The sequence below is a fragment of the Sebastes umbrosus genome, chromosome 5, assembly GCF_015220745.1.
Source record: "Sebastes umbrosus isolate fSebUmb1 chromosome 5, fSebUmb1.pri, whole genome shotgun sequence".
NCBI classification, from domain to species: Eukaryota; Metazoa; Chordata; class Actinopteri; order Perciformes; family Sebastidae; genus Sebastes; species Sebastes umbrosus.
The window spans coordinates 22,753,411-22,773,652 of record NC_051273.1 but is presented as its reverse complement, the minus strand read 5'-3'; the positions used below and the strand labels follow the sequence as shown (position 1 = coordinate 22,773,652).

The window sequence follows — 20,242 nt, the reverse complement described above, 5'->3', positions numbered from 1 at the left end:
CTAATATATTAAAAATAATAAAATCATGACGTAAAAAAGATTTATTATTATATTTAAAGGGCCAACATTTACAGGATTACGATTAAGAATATAGGGTGTAACGGAGGGTGCAGAGGGAATTAAAGTGTTATGATATGAAATGATGGTGGTTATAGAGGTGAGTTTACCAGCCCTGTTTAGGAGAGCTGAGTGGGGTCAAAGAGTATGGAAGCAAAGAGACGAAACTCCGCTGTTTTTTTGACAACAGCCGCTGCCGCCATTTTGGACTGAAAACGCATATTATATTTATAATATTTTATTGTTCAACACACATCATTTCTGTAGAATATAACAATAGAATCGAAATAATTTTGTATTACATTTGTAGGGCACTTTGTAGGTGCACGTTTTACTGGCGTCCTGTAGTCGCTTTCAGTCCAAAATGGCGGAAGCGTAGCTTTGCTGCTGGGCGCTGATATTGCAATGGAACGAACAACTGACCTTCACTTTTTGGCAATATACGTTCTTTGGTAGGGTGCAGAAATAGAGGATGGAGGATGGAAGTGATGACTTAAAGCTGAAGTAGGCGAGATTGGAGCAAATATGATTAAAAAAAGTTATTTTTATAAAACGTTATATATATAGTCGCTATATCCTGACAGTAGGACATGAAACAGGTAACCTGCAAAAAACCATGTGCCTGTGTCCTCTATTGTGTCTTCCGGTGTGTCCTCCGGTGTCCTCCGGTGCTCCGAACGGCATCTGCAAGATTTCACAGACTGGAGGAAAACAAGCAGTAAGAGCTGATCTGAGGTCTGCTGTCCAGCTGCCGTCTATGAGAGCCGGCTGTCAATCACTCACGAACTCCGACCAAACGGTCAAACTAGGCAGCGCTGATCAAATATGAATCAATATTATGTTACATTAATGTCTATTTCTCTCCTCAAATGTTTTCAGAATCATCTTGTAGTGCACTGTTTAGCTGTAAAATGAGAGAGTTTGTGACGCCGCCACCATTGTGAAATATGGTGAAGGAACGCCAAGTTCTGGTCACATGACCGACGCTCTCTCAATGAAATGACCTGTGATTGGTCAAAGTCTCCCGTCACGGGCTAGATTTCTTAAAGTCTTTAAACAGAGACATGAAGAGGAGCAGAAGTCTAGTTATCTCTCAGAACACTTGAATTACAATATGCTGAAAGGTTATTATGGAATTTTTGCCCAATGATGCCAAAAACATTCTGCCTACTGCCACTTTAACATGTTCTACCAGGAGGGACCTGTGGGTGGAGCTCTCAGGTGGATCAGTGCTGATTGTGCAGTAGAGGAAGACTGGGGGGGGGGGGTTGCGTGCGTAACGTAAACATGCGTAAACTGTCATGGGAAGGACGTCACCGCGTATTGCAGGTTAGCCTGATGGCGTTTGACTACCTGTCATGTTGAGATGGAAGAAAGTTTGGTCCTTACCGCAAAAGTTCCTTCTAACAAATCAGGTAAAAGAGGTGTCATTTAAGTTGATCCACAGATTCTATCCAGTGAAACATTTCTTAGGAAAGTTAAAGAGTGACATATAGATGTAAATTGTTCCTTCTGCGAATCACATCCTGAAACTTGCTCTCATTTATTCAGGTCCTGTAAATTTACATGTGAATTTTGGAAAGATGTCAATAATTTTATACTTGTTAACATTTTCTCAGATTTTGCATTGTACTATAGAAATATTATATTTGGCTGCTATGATTACAGTGACAAAGACAGTAATGCATTTTTTCTTATTAATTTAATTTTAATTCTCTTGAAGTTCCACATTCATAACGACAGATAAAATAACAGCATTAAAAGCAAGGTTTACTATGATATATTGTCCTGTTGATCTGATCGATCACCAAACAATGTCCACAAGATAAGATCACAGGTCTGATGTATAAAATCTTTAGTCCGGTTAAAAGCAGGAGTAAAAATAGGCAAGATTAAAAGACATGATTTAAAATGCAGAACATGATTTAAATGAAAGCTACACTATGGCTTTTTTATGAAATACTATAAAATGTAAAAAAAAAAGTCACAGTATAGTATATCAAAAATGTCATTGTATAGTATGTTGAAAAAGTAATAAAAAACATTGTATAGTATGTCGAAAAAAGTCGTAAAAATGTCATAGTATATTGAAAAATGTATAAAACGTCATAGTAAAGTATGTTGAAAAATGTCAAAGTATAGTAAGTTAAAAAAAAAAGTAATTGTATAGTACGTTGAAAAAAATGTGTATAGTATGTCCAAAAAAATGTCATAAAAAAGCCATAGTATAGTATGTTGAAAAATGTCATGGAAAAAGTCATACTATAGTATGTCGATTAATTTCATGGAAAAAAAAAAGTCATAGTATAGTATGTTGGAAAAATGAAAAAGTCATAGTATAGAATATCAAAAAAAGTTAGACTACCATTTTGATTAAATAAAAAAAAGTCATAGCATAGTATGTCAAAAATGTCCATGAAAAGAAGTCATAGTATAGTATGTTGATTAATTTCATTGAGAAAAAAAGTCATAGTATAGTATGTTGATTAATTTCATTGAGAAAAAAAGTCATAGTATAGTATGTTGATTAATTTCATTGAGAAAAAAAGTCATAGTATATAGCATGTCGAAAAATTTCATGGAAAAAATATTCATACTATAGCATTTCAAAAATGTTCATGAAAAAAGTGATAGTATAGTATGTCGACAAATTTCATGAAAATAAAGTCATAGTATAGTCTGTCGAAAAATTTCATGAAAAAGTCATATAGTATGTCGATTAATTTTCATTGAGAAAAAAATAATACTATATGGTATGTCGAAACATGTCATGGAGAAAAAGTCATAGTATAGTATGTCAAAAAGGTCATTAAATCATAGTATAGTATGTAGAAAAAAACTCACACAAACTCATAGTATAGTAGTACGTAAAAAAAGTCATAGTATGTTTTTCGACATAAGATACACTACAGTGGAAACTGCTTTTAGTGATCGTGCTGTCCGGGTCAAATTGATCACTATAAGCGGATGATTATTAGAACCAAATTGTTGTGCATCATTTCTAATGCAGATTACCATCTAATTGATATTTGTATATTTCTCATGAATAAAAAATAATGGAATGGATCGCCTCGCTGCCAATTCTTCTGCCTTTTCCCTCACCAAGGACGAGACATTGCCATTTTTGGCCAACTCTGCAGCGCGAGCGTGCATGCAGAACGGGCCAGGGCTTCTCGCCAATTAGGTGAGTCATTTATATATAAATCACAAAATACATTTGTGAATCCTTCTGTGTGCATTCATTAATACTGTGACTTATCTGATCCATAGATGGGCGCCGGTCAGCATGTGTACCGCAGAGCCGGTTGAAGATTGTCAAGTTTCAGTTTGGGGGCATTACATGACCAGGCATTATCAATCCACAAGACGAGGATGATGAGAGAGACACAGACAGAAATAGAGGCAGACAGAGAGAAAGACACAGAGAGAGACAGAAACAGACGCAGCACATCAGAAAAAACGTATTAACATAACCTATTATATTTAAAGCATAGTGGGGTTTCTGCTGACTGTGTTTACAAAATTAAAAGCTGGTAGTCTATTAATTTATGTAGACCTGCATGTAACTGCTTTTTCACAACCCTTTACTGTGAATATTTCAGATTAAAAGCATTGTGTTCACAAATTAATTGATTCTTTCCACCAAAAAACGCTACAGGACTTTTACTTTGAAATGAAGACAGGAAGTGTAAAATGTTGTCTGACATATGCTACAAATAAAGATGTTGAAACTAGTAATGTTGTGGGTATGATGTCAATATACTGTCAAAAGAACATTTATGGAGAGAGAAACAAAGAGAGACAAGAGACAGAAAGAGAGAGAGAGGCAGACACAGAGAGACAGATCTGGAGAAAGAGACAGAGTGAGACAGGGAGTGAGAGAAACAAACAGACAGACAGACCAACAGAGAGAGACCAACAAAGAGAGAGACGAACAGAAAGAGAGACCAACAGAGAAAGACAGAGACACCGACAGAGCGAGAGACAGAGAGAAACCAACAGAAAGAGAGACCAATAGAGAGAGAAACCGACAGTCATAGACATAGAGACAGACATAGAGACAAAGATAGAGATACAGACATAGAGAGACAGAGAGAGACCAACAGAGTCATATAGAGAGACAGACAGACAAAGAGACAAAGCTAGAGATATAGACATACAGAAAAAGAGACAAAGAGACAGACAGCGAGAGGTAGAGAGAGACAAAGAGAGAAACAGCGAGAGAGACAGACAGAGATAGAGACACACAAAGCGAAAGACAAAGGTAGAGAGAGTGAAAGAAACAGAGAGACCGAAACAGAGAAAGAGAGACAGAGACGGACAGAAAACATCAGCTAAGTACAGCCCTTCACCTGATGTTCTTTTAAGTTATTAACATAGTCTATTATATTTAAAGCATATGTGGGGTTTCTGCTAGGACTACTGTGTTTACCAAATTAAGAGCCGGTACTCTACTCGTCGAAATAAAAAAGAAACAGGTTCTGCAGCCACCACGCGTCCCGCTGACGTCCCGTGTGGCCCGGCCATTAACAGTAATCTCGCACACATTTTACAAGCCTAGTTCATTAAAACTAGGCAGGTGGAAGGTGACCATTAGACAAACTTGCTCAACAAGTTTTTCCATTTAAGATTTCCGCGTGGGCGCTACGAGAGTAATCAGAGATGATATACGGTTGTAAGCAAAAGCTAACAAATCAAGTACATGTACACGTGTAAATTAACTTTGCAGGATTAAAAAAAAGTGACAATGCAAAAGATTTATCGACCATCTTTATTTACCGACAGAGGTCTCTAATAGCAGGGCTAGAATTCACACATTTGCGGAGCACTTCAGTTGTTCCACACAATGAACGACTGTATTTCTTTCAGAGCAATTATGCAGTGGTGCCACTGTGGAAACTACAGGGCAAGTCAACAGTGGAGGAAAAGATCAGCACAGAACAGACTGCAAAAAACAAACTGAAGCTGGGCTGAGTTTACATCTGTGGAAGGATGCTCGAGTGGAGTGTGTAAACAGTCGGAGAAGGTCTGAGGGCCTCCAGAAGACTACAGCCACATCTCAACTGCGTAAAGACACTTCCTCGCTCTCTCTCTCTATATATATATATATCACTCTTTAGAGTAAAAACAAAGGCATTAATTGACTTGCACATGGCTGGTAATCAAAGATGAAATGGGCGGGGAGGAGGAGATATTAGATGTTGATTAGCACCCCAAAAATACATCAAAAATCAGAACACATGGGAGTAACTTTCAGCTTCAAATTAATCCACTTGACAAATATCTCAGGATCAATGCAAATTTAGGAGAGTAATCCCCAATGTGTTCCTCAAATGTTCGTCCTTTAGAACATTTCAGTACAAAAGAACCAGATTTTTTTAGGCGCCATTTCATCAATGCATTCAAATGTAGGCAGGGACGCTTGATCAAAAGATCAAGGTGTGTCCTATTTTGCACCATGTGAAATACAGTCTCTGAAAGAATTTATGAAAATATTTAAGATTTACAGGCCGAAGATCATAGAAGAATAGACCTTCTGTATAAAATATAAAACAATACCCCAGTGCTAAAGAAAAAAAAATAAAATCCATAAATCTTAATGAGTGAAGCTGTAACTTCATCAGAAATACTTGGTGTGGCAGAGCTTATGTGTTAAGAGCTCCGTAGTGCCTATTTCAAAGCGAGCAAGCAATGGCTCACACCAAGCTTAAGACACCCTTCTTATGCTTACATTTCCAAATGCATATATTCAAGCAGCAATTACAAAAATTTATCAATGGACAATGCATAACCTCTGAAAAAAATACTGTATGAAAACATCCCTGCTACTTTGTTTCCAAGTACAAAACCTCTACCAATAAGTTGCTCCAGAGTAGCAAGAAGTCCTTTTCTTTTTTTTTTTCTTTTTTTGTTAATTTCTGTTTTTTCTTTTTTTCCCCATCTTCGTTTTGTTTTTATTGGGTAAAACTCAGTCCTCACTTTGAGTGCCATAGTTAATGACAGTCTTCTCCATCATTTCACTTTGCTGAAGGATCCAGGAACATGCAAGCCTCGTAGTGGAGGTGCTCGGGAGGCTCCTGTAGGCCTGAGGGACAGCAGCCGGGGCTTAAGCCAGGGCTGGGAAGGCCTCTGGGTCGTCCACATTGGGCACGGACGCAGACGGCTGAGGGGAAAAGACAACATTAAAGGAGGAGTTAGAAAATTCAAACATTTGAAGATGTGCCTCAAAAGTATGACGGGGATTGAAGGGAATTCACAGGAAGGAAGCTTTGGAAAATGGCTTTAAATTAGGGCTGTCAAAATTAACGCGATAACGTAAATTTGTTTAAATGTCACTAGTTTCTTTAACGCAATCGATCTTCCGGAGGTTTTAGCTGACTCAGTTTTAAAGCTAGAGTGCAGATACTGGCATCATATTAAAATAGAAAACCTATGTCATACTAGCTTGTCGAGAAGGACAATTAATAACGCTCCAAACCTGCACTAAATTTGGGCGAAGAAAAACTGGCAATGGCCATTTCCAAAGGGGTCCCTTGACCTCTGACCTCAAGATATATGAATGTAAATGGGTTCTATGGGTACCCACGAGTCTCCCCTTTACAGACATGCCCACTTTATGATAATCACATGTAGTTTGGGGCAAGTCATAGTCAAGTCAGCACACTGACAGCTGTTGTTGTCGGCATAAAGCAGCATATCTGTCCACTCCCACGTTGATAAGAGTATTAAATACTTGACAAATCTCCCTTTAAGGTACATTTTGAACTGATAAAAAATGTGTGATTAATCACGATTAACTCTGGGCAATCACGTGATCCATTGTGATTAAATATTTTAAACGATTGACAGCCCTATTTTAAATGACTCAAGAATTCAAGTTTCGTCAGCTGCTCTCATTCTTACAGGTACACTGAACACTTATTTACCTTTAGAAAGTGAGACAAAACAACTTATTTTATACTTTGGTGATAATAACACAACAGCTAAGCTTCCCATAAGATGATCTACCTTTTCAGGCTTTGGTCCACGGGGCAGCCTAGTTGGTTCGTCCCTCAAAGGTCCAGGTGGACCACCACCCCTTTCGCCGCGGCCACGACCGCCCCGACCACCACGTGGTCCACCGCGACCACGACTTGGACGGCCCAGGTCTCCGAAATTGATCTCCAGCTGAGACGTGATGTCATTGGCTGGCTTCCGGAAGTGGTGCTCATCATCAAGCTGAATTAGAAAAATCGTGTTCAGATGTTCAGTTCAGATGCTATTCACATGTATGATTTCAGTTCAGATATTGTTCACATGTATGATTTCAGTTCAGATATTGTTCACATGTATGATTTCAGTTCAGATATTGTTCACATGTATGATTTCAGTTCAGATATTGTGCAACAGTAGAGATTTTACCTTGGGCTCCTCAGGCTCAGGCTCAGGCCCCTCTTCTTTCTTCTCCTATAATGGAGAAATGCTAAATATTAACACAACATACTGAGCAAAATCATGATTGTACAGAGACACTACAATGTAAACATACATTAAAAAACAATGTCCTATTGATACCTACAATTTCCTGGCAGTAAAAATCTATAACTCCATCTTTCAACCACACCAACTCAATGTGGGTCTGGCCTCACTTGTAAATGCCACTGGATTGTGTCAGTAATCTTTTGCCCATTTCACAGTTTCAATCTGAATTGTTCTACATCTTAAACAACCCATTGATAAACTACAATTAATTAACAACTGTGCTGCCAGAACAAGTGAGAGAGAGAGAGCATATCACCCCAGTTTTAGCCAATATGCACTAGCTCCCAGTGTCTTTTACAATTGATTTTAAAGTTATTTTACTTGTTTACAAGGCTCTTCATGGTTTGGGACCAGCATACTTTACAAATTCTTTGTCATTTTATAATCCTTCACAGCCTCTTTGATCCTCTGCTGACGTTTTTTTAAATACAAACTATCACAAAGAGATACAAGCACTGAACATTTTTAAACTGAACATTTATTTATTCAGCATTACCATTAACTGTCACTCTTGTTTTATTCTCATCTTTTACATGTTTTATTGCTCTTAGCATACCTGTTCTTGCCATTTGCTTCCTCTTGTTTTGTTATTCATTTGATTGCTTGGTTTCATCGCATAGTATTTACATTTTTTATTTGCCTGTTTATATTTATTCTTTTGTTTCTTCACTTTGTTGTAAAGCACTTTAAACTACACCACCGCATGAAAGGTTCTAAATAACGTTCAGATACAAGTAAAACTTTGCTTGTCATGTCTAATAATGTAACTTTACATTGAATTTTTTGGATTTATTGCTTAAATTCTCTGCATAACATATAAAGTACATTCTAACAAACAAAAGTCGTGAAGCTACAACTTTCTCCTAGATGTGGTTGGAGTGGAGCATGCGACGGGCAGCTATAATGAACTTTTTGCACTTTTATTTAGCAGCTAATTAGACAGTGATGCCTGTTTTAAGCCTGACCACCCTGCAGCCATTCACAGGTAACTGATGAATGACTGCACTACACGACACTTTGAACCTGCAAAATATTAATGTCTACAAAGTCTATCATAGTCTGATAAACCTAGCAACACAACTGAATGTGAAATACAGAAGTATTGAAAATGAGCAGATCTGTGACTCACTTCTGCCTTGGACTTGTGCAGCACAAATCCTTTGTTCCAGTTAGCTCCGTCGTTGGCCTTACGGATGTTGAACTCCATCTTGGCCCGCTCCTTGTCCTGCACTGCCTTCCATTCATCCAGAGTCATCTCCTTGGGGCCTTCTTCCTTCACTTCCTCGACCTCATTCTCCCTTCAACACACACACAGCACACACAGTGTCACGGTGTTAATGTGTTTGGCTCTGGAATCCAAACTAATTTCAAACTATGACGCCTTTATCAATTACAGTCAAAATTAAATCTCTTCACAATTTGTTCTTATTAGTTAGGAAATAAACTTACTTGTTCTCAGAGTCAGCAGGTGGATGCTCCTCTCCTTCGGGGTTCTCTTCAGTAACGTTTGATTGGTCAAGCTCGCTATGAAGAATGAAAAAAAATTACATGGTGTTACAAGGTGTTGAGAACTAGAGATGCTCCGATCATGTCTTTTTTGCCGGGGATAAAACTAGGATAAAAGCTCAATGGAAAGTCTCTACACAAGAAAGATTACACTTTTTCTAAAGAGGTTGATTTAGTTTTGTACGAGAGACGCTTTCCCTAATAGAAGAGATTACACTCATTATTCCGCCCATATTTGGAAAAGATAAAACCTCTGTGGAAGTGGGACAGCAGATTTAAGTGACCATGTACCTACTGTATATACCCATCTGTTGATATTTACCTACGACCAAAGAACAATATATGGGAAATGTATGGAAACTAAACTCATGCCTACTCAATGATCCACATATTAAGGCACAAATTAAAAAGGAGATCAGTCAAGATCTAATCTAAATACTCAATCACAGCAATTTGGGGTTAAGTGTTTTGCTCAAGGACACTTCGACATGTGGACTGGAGCCGGAAATCAAACCACAAGCCACAGCCGCCCAAACATTAAGCTATAAATAAACTCCCTCACGGTCACATGAATGCGAGTAAACACAACAACGCTGTAGAGGAGGACGGAGTCTCATTTGGCCGCTTGTTAGCAACCAGCTTTTTTTTTTTAGATACGTAAAAGCTTAAAAATTCCCGAGTAGGATATTTACTGAGGTATTTTATGTCCTAGAACAAATCGTTAAAATCTCTCAAGCTCGTTTTAACCACAGACCTTATTTCAGTCATCTAACTAAAAACCTGTGTTAGGACTCATTCCTGCAGAACTCCATTTTAACAATATGGTCAACTATCAGGATACAAGATTATACATGGGCAAAACACAATTGCTTATATACAACTACAGCCCACCAGGAAAAGTCAGAATGAAGTACCTTTTGGCATGACAAACAGAGCATTTTAAATATCTGGGCATCATAATACCAAAAGATCTTGCAAAAATATCAGAATGTAACTATTCACCTATAAATATAAAAATGAAAGTGAAAGTTTTAGCTCAAATCTATTAAAATTAACATATTGGCAGATTATTCTGTCTATTTCAGACCCTACAACTAGAGATTGACCAAAAACAGTTTAATGGGACATTTTTTTCAAGGTATACTGTATATGGCAAGGTAAAAGACCTACAATGTGTTTTTAAGGGGCCTACCTTCTCTTAAAGATTATCATTATTGGGCAGCACAGTTGGGATTTATGATATGCTGGTGCTATTCATCATATAATGCCCAATGGAAAAATATTAGAGAGAGAATACCCTCCGTCCCCATACAAGCGATCATCGCTGACAGTAACCTACAAGACAACCCGCTCTCTAAATGTAGAACAATTGGGCTGTAATTTATCAATACAATGTTCCTTGTTCTAATTAGTGAACTGTTCATAACTTTTTTAATTTGTGATGAAATAAACTTAATGAAACATTATTTAAAGGTTTTCTGAATCTGCTTTTTTAGGGTAAACATTTACAGAAGAATTGAATGTTCAGACGAAGGCTGTGATAAATAATACAATAATTATTTAACTAGTAATAATAATGGTCCAAACTTGTGAAAAATTGCAGTTTTAAGTAAAAAAAAACTTCACATTTTCTTGGAGGAGGACCCCCAAACCCAATATGTCAGACTATCTTTTATTCACTGTGGAAATTCAGAATGTATCTATATGTAGGAGCATCCTGACTGGGACAATGATACCCTACTATAGGCTACAAATAACACAGGAAAGCACTTTAACTATTAACACTAAACACACCACCTTAACCCCATAATGTTCCAGTGTGAATATTATTGGAGTATTATAGGCCAACTATAGAAGATGCATAGTAGAAGGAAGGAGAGAATCATATCTGAGGAAGAACGGACAATAATAGGGTTGTATCAATGGAAGTGTACCAGCTCACAAAATTGGAGGGAGTTTAGTTGGAAAAGACTAATAATGTATTTTATTACACCCACTATGATGGTAACTCCCCAGTCTGCTGGAGAAATTGTGGAAATCTAATTGTACCATGTTTTCTGGGATTACCCTGTTATTTAAGATTTTTGAGAGAGAAATACATAATGCCTGACAAGATATTTTCAGATGTCATGTACCCTTGGAGAGTAAGACCTTATTTTTTGGACTCATCCATCAAAAATGTTTATATAATATATTGCTGGTAGGTGGTAAATAGGCTCTTACAAGGAGAGCTCAACTTTAAATGCACAGATGGACATTTACGTAATTAAGATAACAGAGTATGTTAACCATTAATTAGAATTCTTTTGTTTCACGCTGGGAAAACAACCCACAGGCCAGATTATATTTTTGCAAATCTATGATTGTATATTAAAGAAAATATCACTCCCTAATTTTTCATTGTTTCCACTGTTTGTTTTTCCTCTGTATCTATAACAAATCTTAAAATGCGTCACTTTAGACAAACATAAGTGGATGATGTGTCTATACAGTATTTGTAACTCATTTCATGGAAGTATGTTCGATGCTAAGTGTCAATAATATAAAAAATACATCATACAAGGAAAAACCTCTCGCATGCATAAGTGTTATTTCTTCTGTTCTCAGTAGTGTAGTGTTCATGCAAAGTTTCATGTATGAGCAGCACTTACTTTATATCATCCTTGACGGTGCCCCAGTTGTGAGATCCACCTCCACCACGCTTCTCCTCACCTTTCAGACTACTGAAAGAACATTAGCTTTAGACAGGGTCATGACACATGCACTGCATGAAAACACACCGACGTCTTTAACAGACCTGGTGTAAATTGAGAATATTTTATTTATTCAAAGGCTATATAAGAAGTGAAACAGTACTTACGATTTGTCGTTGCCACTGTGTCTATCAAATTCCCGTTTTCCTCTGGAGTCAAAGCCATCACCACGACCCATGCCGCGGCCTCTGCCTCCACGGGGGGCGCCTCTGCCACCGCCGCCGCCACGTCCTCTCATCGGCCTATCACCAATGGGTCTAAAGAGAGAGACGAACATGGTAAAATCCCCGTCAACGCACAGGTTTCTCTGCCTATCGGAGGGTTAAGATCTAAGGGAGGTTATCTACAATATTTTTCATGTCACAATTTTCCTGGCCAAAATAAATGTGATTCATGATATTATAAACATACTGCATCACTTTACCTTTTGTTAAATAATACACAAATTCATTTTGATGCCCCTAATTTCTCTAACGCATTAAGCAACTTGCAATTTAGCTGTTTAGCTCAGTTTTAAAGCTAGAGGGGAAAAAAACTAAGGAATCTATTGGTACCAATTTGGTCATACTAGCTTGTCATGAAGGAGGCTAAATAACGCTCGAAAATTACGCACAATTTTGGTGAGGAAAAACGGGCACAGTCATTTTCAAAAGGGGTCCCTTGACCTCTGACCTCAAGATATGTGATTGAAAATGGGTTCTATGGGTACCCACGAGTCTCCCCTTTACAGACATGCCCACTTTATGATAATCACATGCAGTTTGGGGCAAGTCATAGTCAAGTCAGCACACTGACAGCTGTTGTTGCCTGTTGGGCTGCAGTTTGCCATGTTATGATTTGAGCATATTTTTTATGCTTTAATGCTTTCTATGCTAACCTGTGAGGGTTTCTGGACAATATTTGTCATTGTTTTGTGTTGTTAATTGATTTGCAACAATAAATACATACATTTGCATAAGGCTAGCATTTACCCACTCCCATGTTGATAAGAGTATTAAATACTTGACAAATGTACCTTTAATGCACATTTTGAACAGATAAAACAAAATGGCAACCATGTGTGTGTGTTCTTTTTTACATATTTCCAGTGTTTTTTTTAAATCAGGTTATATTTTTCACTTCTCTACCATGATAGCAAGCTAGACAACTTATTGAGTGTTTTTTATAGCTATATCGTCCCATCCCTACGTCAGACAGCCCTTTCTGACCGAACTGAGAGTAAAACTGATGATGAGATAGAGAGCCACATGTGCCTACAGCAGTTTGGGCAAAACACTCTAACATACTAAACCTTATCATTGTAAGCAACGCCTTTAACAGTTACTGAGCCTACCCCACCCCATAGTGAGTACTGCTTTTGCCTCATGTTGAGCTAGAAAACAAAAAAGGTATAATAGTAGTGGATTCACTCTGCTCCTCCTTTTCATATATGGTTGCTTTTAGGGTTGGGACGGTATGCTGGTCTCAAGGTATACCGTGGTATGAGAGTTGACGGTTATAAAATAAGTGTGTGAGTTAAAGGTACAGACAGGAACAGTCTGGCTGCTCTGTCGCGCATCTACAATATATGTGAATAATGATAGGACAATATTTTAAATGCTCACAATGGATGTCATTTTTCATTTTAGTAGTTAATTACATGCTTTAGTGCAGCAAAAAATAAACTAACATGATTCAGTTATATAACATATGCCATTTTTAATCAGGTTTATAATTCTGCTCTCATTCCTTTGAGGGTCATTGTGATAATTGATATGTTATGATTTGATGCTATATATAATTAAATTGAAACTACTACTAGTGCAATACCATATACCGTGTTATTTTCTGAGATGGTTATCTTACCGCGAAATTGAATTGAAACTACTACTAATACTAATAGTGTAATACCATATACCGTGTTATTTTCTGAGATGGTTGTCTTACCGCGAAATTGAATTGAAACTACTACTAATACTAATAGTGTAATACCATATACGGTGTTATTTTCTGAGATGGTTATTGTACCGTTGTACTGTTACAACCTTAGTTGCATTTAAATTAAAATGTCTGCTTATTAGAATACAAACTCACTTCTCCACTGAGAATTCGCCTCCCTCAGGCTTGTCACCAGCTTCACCAAGAGGCTTCTGGAAGTGACGCGGGGGCCGCCTGTCCGGAAGCCGCCTGTCTGTGGGGGGGCGCCCCTCTCCCTGGCCGCCCTGGGGTCTGAAGCCTTCGCCGTCCGGCTTGCGGCCCATTCTCCTCATGCCGGCACCTAGGATGGACCACAACAGGAGGATTAGAGGACCAATAGCACTGATAGATCAGGACCCACTGTGGAGCCCCGGACAAGAGAAAGAAGAGGAGGCGATTGTTCTGTTTAAATGGAGCAAATAATTCCAATTAATGTGCAGAATTAAACTAAAGTTGCTGGTAGGATCCATTTATTAAATACTCTGCTGTCTGCAATGTAATCCAATTATTAAAAGTGTAAACAATTTAAAGCATTAAAATATTAGGGTTGTCAAAGTTAACGTAAATTCCTTTTAACGCCACTAATTTCGTTAACGCATTAACACAACTTGCGATTTTTAGGTTGTAGTGGGCTCAGTTTTAAAGCTAGAGTGAAGGTACTGGCATGTGAAACTAGAAAACCTAAAGTATCCATTGGTACCAACCATGTCATACTAGCTCGTCGGAAAGGAGGTTAAATAACGCTCCAAACATACGCTAAATTTTGGTGAGGAAAAACTGTCCTGGCCATTTTCAAAGGGGTCCCTTGACCTCTGACCTCAGGTTATGTGAATGAAAAAGATTCTATGGGTATCCATGAGTCTCCCCTTTACAGACATGCCCACTTGTCAGGAAGGAGGCTTAATATTGCTCCACTTATGCTAAATGTAGTACCTGTGAGGATTTCTGGCCAATATTTGTCATAGTTTTGTGTTGTTAATTGATTTCCAATAATAAATATATACATAAAGCAGGCATATTTGCCAGCTCCCATGTTGAAATGAGTATTAAATACTTGACAAATCTCCCTTTGAGGTACATTTTGAAAAAAAAAACGAGATTAATTTGTGTTTTAATCGATTGACATCGCTAAAAAATATAAATTATTGTTTTTGGTTCAGAGGCGAGCAATCTTATATTATAAAGGGATCAAGTGTTTACAGCATGGTCACTCATTACTTCCTAGTCTGATCACCAGTATTTAATGACACATGGTTGACTGCCGCTGGTCCAGTGTGACACAACAAGTCCCACCCATTGCCTAAAACACCAGCTACCAAAATAGACACCCTCCACTACACAGCAGCAGCTGGGTGCACCAGTCAGCGCACCTGTCTCATCTTCTCTCAAGCAAAAACGGATATGAGCCCACTTGGCAGACTTGCATGATGGAAAAAAGGGCAAACTAACTTCCTGTTTGTAAGCGCCCTGATGTTTAAAACTCTGCCTGCAACTTATTAAATTTACATGCCGCACCATAAAATTCAATATCATGACAACCTGCATAGATAACATAATTTGGTAAGGAAGAAACAGGAAATTAAATGATCTGCAGGTCGATCACATGCACTGAGCATGTATTGTGCGCCAATGGGAAGTGTGCTTTAACACGCCCCACACTACAACCACGAGGTTCATCACCATGAGAGCAGAGCTGCTGCTGCCGATAACGTGTGACAGAATCCACCTGCGAATCCTCCACGTTAAAATTAAAATATTTACATTTCATGTCTATGTGGGTGATATTTCTTAAGCACTCAGGTTTTATTTAAACTCATTTTTAGAAAGCTAGTATAAAGTACTTAAATTCGGCCAATTAATAAAAACAGTGCTGCTCCTCTAACGTGAGACAAGTGAGCTTACTGAGAGATAAAACCCACCTGCGAATCCACCATGTTAAAATTAACATTTACATTTCATTTCCATGTGGATGATATTTCTTAACCATTCAGGTTTTATTTAAACACATTTTTAAAAAGCTAGTATAAAGTACTTAAATTCGGCTAATTAATAAAAAGAAAATAAGCAACAAGTGAAAGCCCACGCTAAAATTAACATATTTACATTTCATTTCCATGTGGGTGATATTTCTTAACCACTCAGGTTTTATTTAAACACATTTTTAAAAAGCCAGTATAAAGTGCTTAAATTCGGCTAATTAATAAAGTACTTAAATTCGGCCAATTAATAAAAACAGTGCTGCTCCTCTAACGTGAGACAAAATCCACCTGCGAATCCCCATGTTAAAATTAACATATTTACATTTCATGTCCATGTGGGTGATATTTCTTCACCACTCAGGTTTTATTTAAGCACATTTTTAAAAATCTACTATAAAGTACTTAAATTCGGCTGATTAATAAAAACAAAATAAGCAACAAGTCACGACTTTATAGGAGTATTAATTAAAAACACCCTTAAGGGTACTTTCTCTGGTGAGCCAGGCTTTCGGGTTCTGCCAGTTCAACAAGGCCCATCATGGTGATGGTGATGGAGGGGGTGGCAGGAACAAGCCAAAACAAGTCGGCCTGCAAACTGTTTAACACCCCATTCACTTAAACCAGACACATCCTAATGCTTTACACGTTTATATGGATGTCATCGTGCAAACAGAGAGGCACAATAGTAGCAGCCATGCTGGACCACATGTCACGGTGGTAGCTTACGAACCTCTAGCAACTTAGCATGTTAGCTTCAGTATTGCAGTTGGTTAATGTGTATAAGAGCGTTAAATATATCTCACCATCTTTCTTAAGCGGTACGGGCGCCTGGGTCTCCTCCTTCTTGTCGGCCAGTGGAGCTTTTCTCTCCTTCTGGGACTCCTTCTTCGGCTGCTTGGCGAGCTGCGCTGCGGTCTTGGCGGCACCGGGAGCAGGAGCCTCCTTCTTCTTCACCTCTGCTTGCTTCAGCAACTCAAACGGATCCGATTCGTCGTCAAATAACTGGTCGAACCGATTGGTTATGGGGCAGCCGAAGCCTTCTTGCATTTGTCCGGGCATGATGGCGCCCCTTCAGCAGGATTTTCCTCCGATTCTACGAGGGCTCGGGTGCGAACACTTCGCGAGATGAAGCCACAAGATGGCTGGGGGAGAGAAAAAAGGACCTTCTTCTCTTCCGGCGCTGCTAGACATCCGGGGACTTGCGGGGTTTGGCGCGGGTGGGGCGTGTAGTTTTTTGGGGGAGTGAGATGCTATTGACGTAGTTGCTGGATAGACCAGAAAAACACTACAATACCCATAATGCAAGTCTTTCCAGTGTTTCCTGCCGTTGTAACGACAAGCATGGGCGAACTAACACACTCTCTTGTTTTGATTCCTCAGAAAAAAACTCCTGACAGTTTGTCAGTTTTAAACTAAATAAAGGCACGTTACTCCTGTTTTATACGCACATTAAATACTTTAGGAAGATAGCAGGTGCATCTGTTTATGTGTCAGGTAAATTGGAAGATGTGTTATGTGGGAAGGTCAACATAAGAAAATAAGAATTTTATATTATTTTATTTTATTTTATTTTATTTTATTTTATTTTATTTTATTTTATTTTATTTTTATTTTATTTTATTTTATTTTATTTTATATTATTTTATTTTTATTTTATTTTATTTTATTTTATATTATTTTATTTTTATTTTATTTTATTTTATTTATTTATTATTTTTGCACACTAACACACTCTCTTGTTTTGATTCCTCAGAAAAAACCCTCCCCTGAGCTTAAAAACTGTTTGTCAGTTTTAAACTAAATAAAGGCTCAACTGCCCTGTTACCCTTGTTTTATACGCACATTAAATACCTTTATAAACCTATAAGGAAGATAGCAGGTGTTAAAGTTAAATTGGAAGATGTGTTGTGTGGTAAGGTCAACATAAGAAAATAGACAAATGTATTTATTTATTTTATTTTATTTTATTTTATTTTATTTTATTTTATTTTATTTTATTTTATTTTATTTATTTATTTTATTTTATTATTAATTGTAAGAACATTTAATTATTTATTAAAAAATAAAAATATATATTCATTTTATTTTAATAGCACTAACACACTCTTGTTTTGATTCCTCAGAAAAAAAACTCCCCTGAGCTTAAAACTGTTAGTCAGTTTTAGATTAAATTAAGGCTCAACTGCCCCGTTACTCCTGTTTAATACGCACATAAATACCTTTATAAACCTCTAAGGAAGATAGCAGGTGCATCTGTTTATGTGTCAGTTAATTGGAAGATGTGTTGTGTGGAAAGGTCAACATAAGAAAATAGACAAATATAAGCCTTTTATTTATTTTATTTTATTTTATTTTATTTTATTTTATTTTATTTTATTTTATTTTATTTTATTTATTTTATTTTATTATTAATTGTAATAAAAATAAAAATGTATTATTAATTTAATTTTACTTATACTTATACTTAGTCCTTGTTGCGCCTGGTGGCACATAGGGCAAGGACTAAAGATCTCCACTCATCTCTGTTGTTTGCTTTCTTCTCAATGCTGTTCCTGCTGTATCCTCTCGTCTTCATTTCTCCTTCGATGGTTCGCCTCCAGGTTGTTTTGGGCCTCCCTCTTTTGCGTTTTCCCTCCGGTGTCCAACGCAATGCCACTTTTGTCATGTCATCAGATGGTTTCCTTAATACATGTCCAAGCCATCTCCATCTTCTTCTTATCAATATTGTTTCCATGTCCAAGCACCCTGTCGTTTGGTGTAGTTCATGGTTTGTGATCTTTCTAGGCCAGAATATCCTCTTGATCTTTCTGAGGCGGGTATTGTGAAAGCTAGAAAGCTTGCCTATGTCTTTTTCACTCATTCTCCAGCACTCAGCACCATATAGAAGTACAGATAGTACACAGCTGTTGTATAACTTTAACTTGGTGTTTCTAGTTATGTGTGTTGACTTCCAGATGTTTCTAAGTCTTCGAAATTTAATTTTAATTATATATAAATTTCATAATGTCAGAAATTATGTTATATGCATAATATTATATTCAGTGATTATCGTGATTAATTGCAAATTAATAAAAAAATGTATCTGTTCAAAATGTAGTTGTCAGTGCATTAATGTTTACAAAAAAGTCCCCGAGGGAATACTTCAGGCTATAATTCAGTTGTGAATTTAAATGTTTAAATGTTATAATTAGTTTTCAAGGACTAAACATTTAACACAAAGATAAATGGCTTCATGGTTGTCAATCGATTGAAATATTTAATCGTGATTAATCAGATGATTGTCCATAGTTAATGCCGATTAATCGCAAATTAATCACACCTTTTCTATCTGTTCAAAATGTACCTTAAGGGGAGATTTGTCAAGAATTTAATACTTATCAACATGGGAGTGGGCAAATTTGCTTGCTTTAAATGCAAATGTATGCATATGTATATATATATACTTATATACTTATACACTTTGTTGAAATAGCGCACATAAAAACAAATACAAACAAATGAGTCATTAATACAAACAATGTCTACTTTTAAATAAAAACATTAAACAAAGAGCACAAATAAATTCTTTTTGCAGCTTACTTATTTTTTTAGTTAAAAATGGTTTTAATGTACTGTTTTGGTTTTAGTTTCAAATCCTATAAATAAGGGTTTAGAGTGGCTAAATTTGGATTTATGAATATTATGGCTGTCAATCGATTAAAATATTTAATCGCGATTAATTGCATGATTGTCCATAGTTAATGGTGATTAATCGCACATTTTGTATCTGTTCCAAACGTACCTTGAAGGGAGATTTGTCAATTATTTAATACTCTTATCAACATGGGAGTGGGTAAATATGCTGCTTTATGAAAATGTATATCATAAAGTGGGCACATCTGTAAAGGGGAGACTCGTGGGTTCCCATAGAACCTATTTTCATTCACATATCTTGAGGTCAGAGGTCAAGGGACCTCTTTGAAAATGGCCATGCCAGTTTTTCCTCGCCAAAATTCAGCCGAACTTTGGAGCGTTATTTAGCCTCCTTCACGACAAGATAGTATGACATGGTTGTTACCAATGGATTCCTCATGTTTTCTAGTTTCATGTGATATCTGTACCTTTGCTCTAAATTGATGCGATCTGGCGGGTCTCAAAATCGGGACAAAATCTTCAGTAAAGGTCATCAGAGAGTGACAAACTGTACACTGACAGACTGTCCTGGCTCAGAACGAGTATTCACACTACTCTGAGGCCTCTTTAAACCATGTAGCCTGCTGCTAGTGTAAACAATATTTCACACATGTATTTAGATATTTGGCGCCACTCCTTAGGGGGAATAAAACCTGATACAAACAACAGTGACATATGGTGACTTTAGAAAGCAATAGTTTGGTTCTCTCATTCTCAGCCACAATAATCCTCCAGGGAAAGATGAGTTAACAACAAAAGGTCGCACATTACAAGTTGTAGTTTGTTTGTGGTTACACA

General features: G+C 37.2%; 1 protein-coding gene across 4 annotated transcripts; it reads right to left on the bottom strand.

Annotated features, from left to right (window-relative positions):
* Positions 1-4,809: 4,809 nt before the first annotated feature.
* Positions 4,810-16,954, bottom strand: serbp1a (SERPINE1 mRNA binding protein 1a). Of its 4 annotated transcripts, none has more exons than XM_037769617.1 (9): positions 16,576-16,954; positions 13,911-14,094; positions 11,945-12,094; positions 11,736-11,804; positions 9,028-9,102; positions 8,708-8,879; positions 7,459-7,503; positions 7,066-7,275; positions 4,810-6,220 (listed from the first exon to the last, which is right to left on the bottom strand). In XM_037769617.1, exons 1-9 carry the CDS (start codon positions 16,829-16,831, stop codon positions 6,164-6,166), a joined length of 1,218 nt encoding a protein of 405 aa, XP_037625545.1. In that variant the 5' UTR covers positions 16,832-16,954; the 3' UTR covers positions 4,810-6,163. The 4 variants fall into 4 exon arrangements, with proteins under 4 accessions (XP_037625545.1, XP_037625543.1, XP_037625546.1 ...); XM_037769615.1 differs by having other exon boundaries at positions 11,736-11,807; positions 16,576-16,953; XM_037769618.1 differs by having other exon boundaries at positions 8,708-8,876; positions 16,576-16,953.
* Between the last annotated feature and the right edge of the window lie 3,288 nt (positions 16,955-20,242).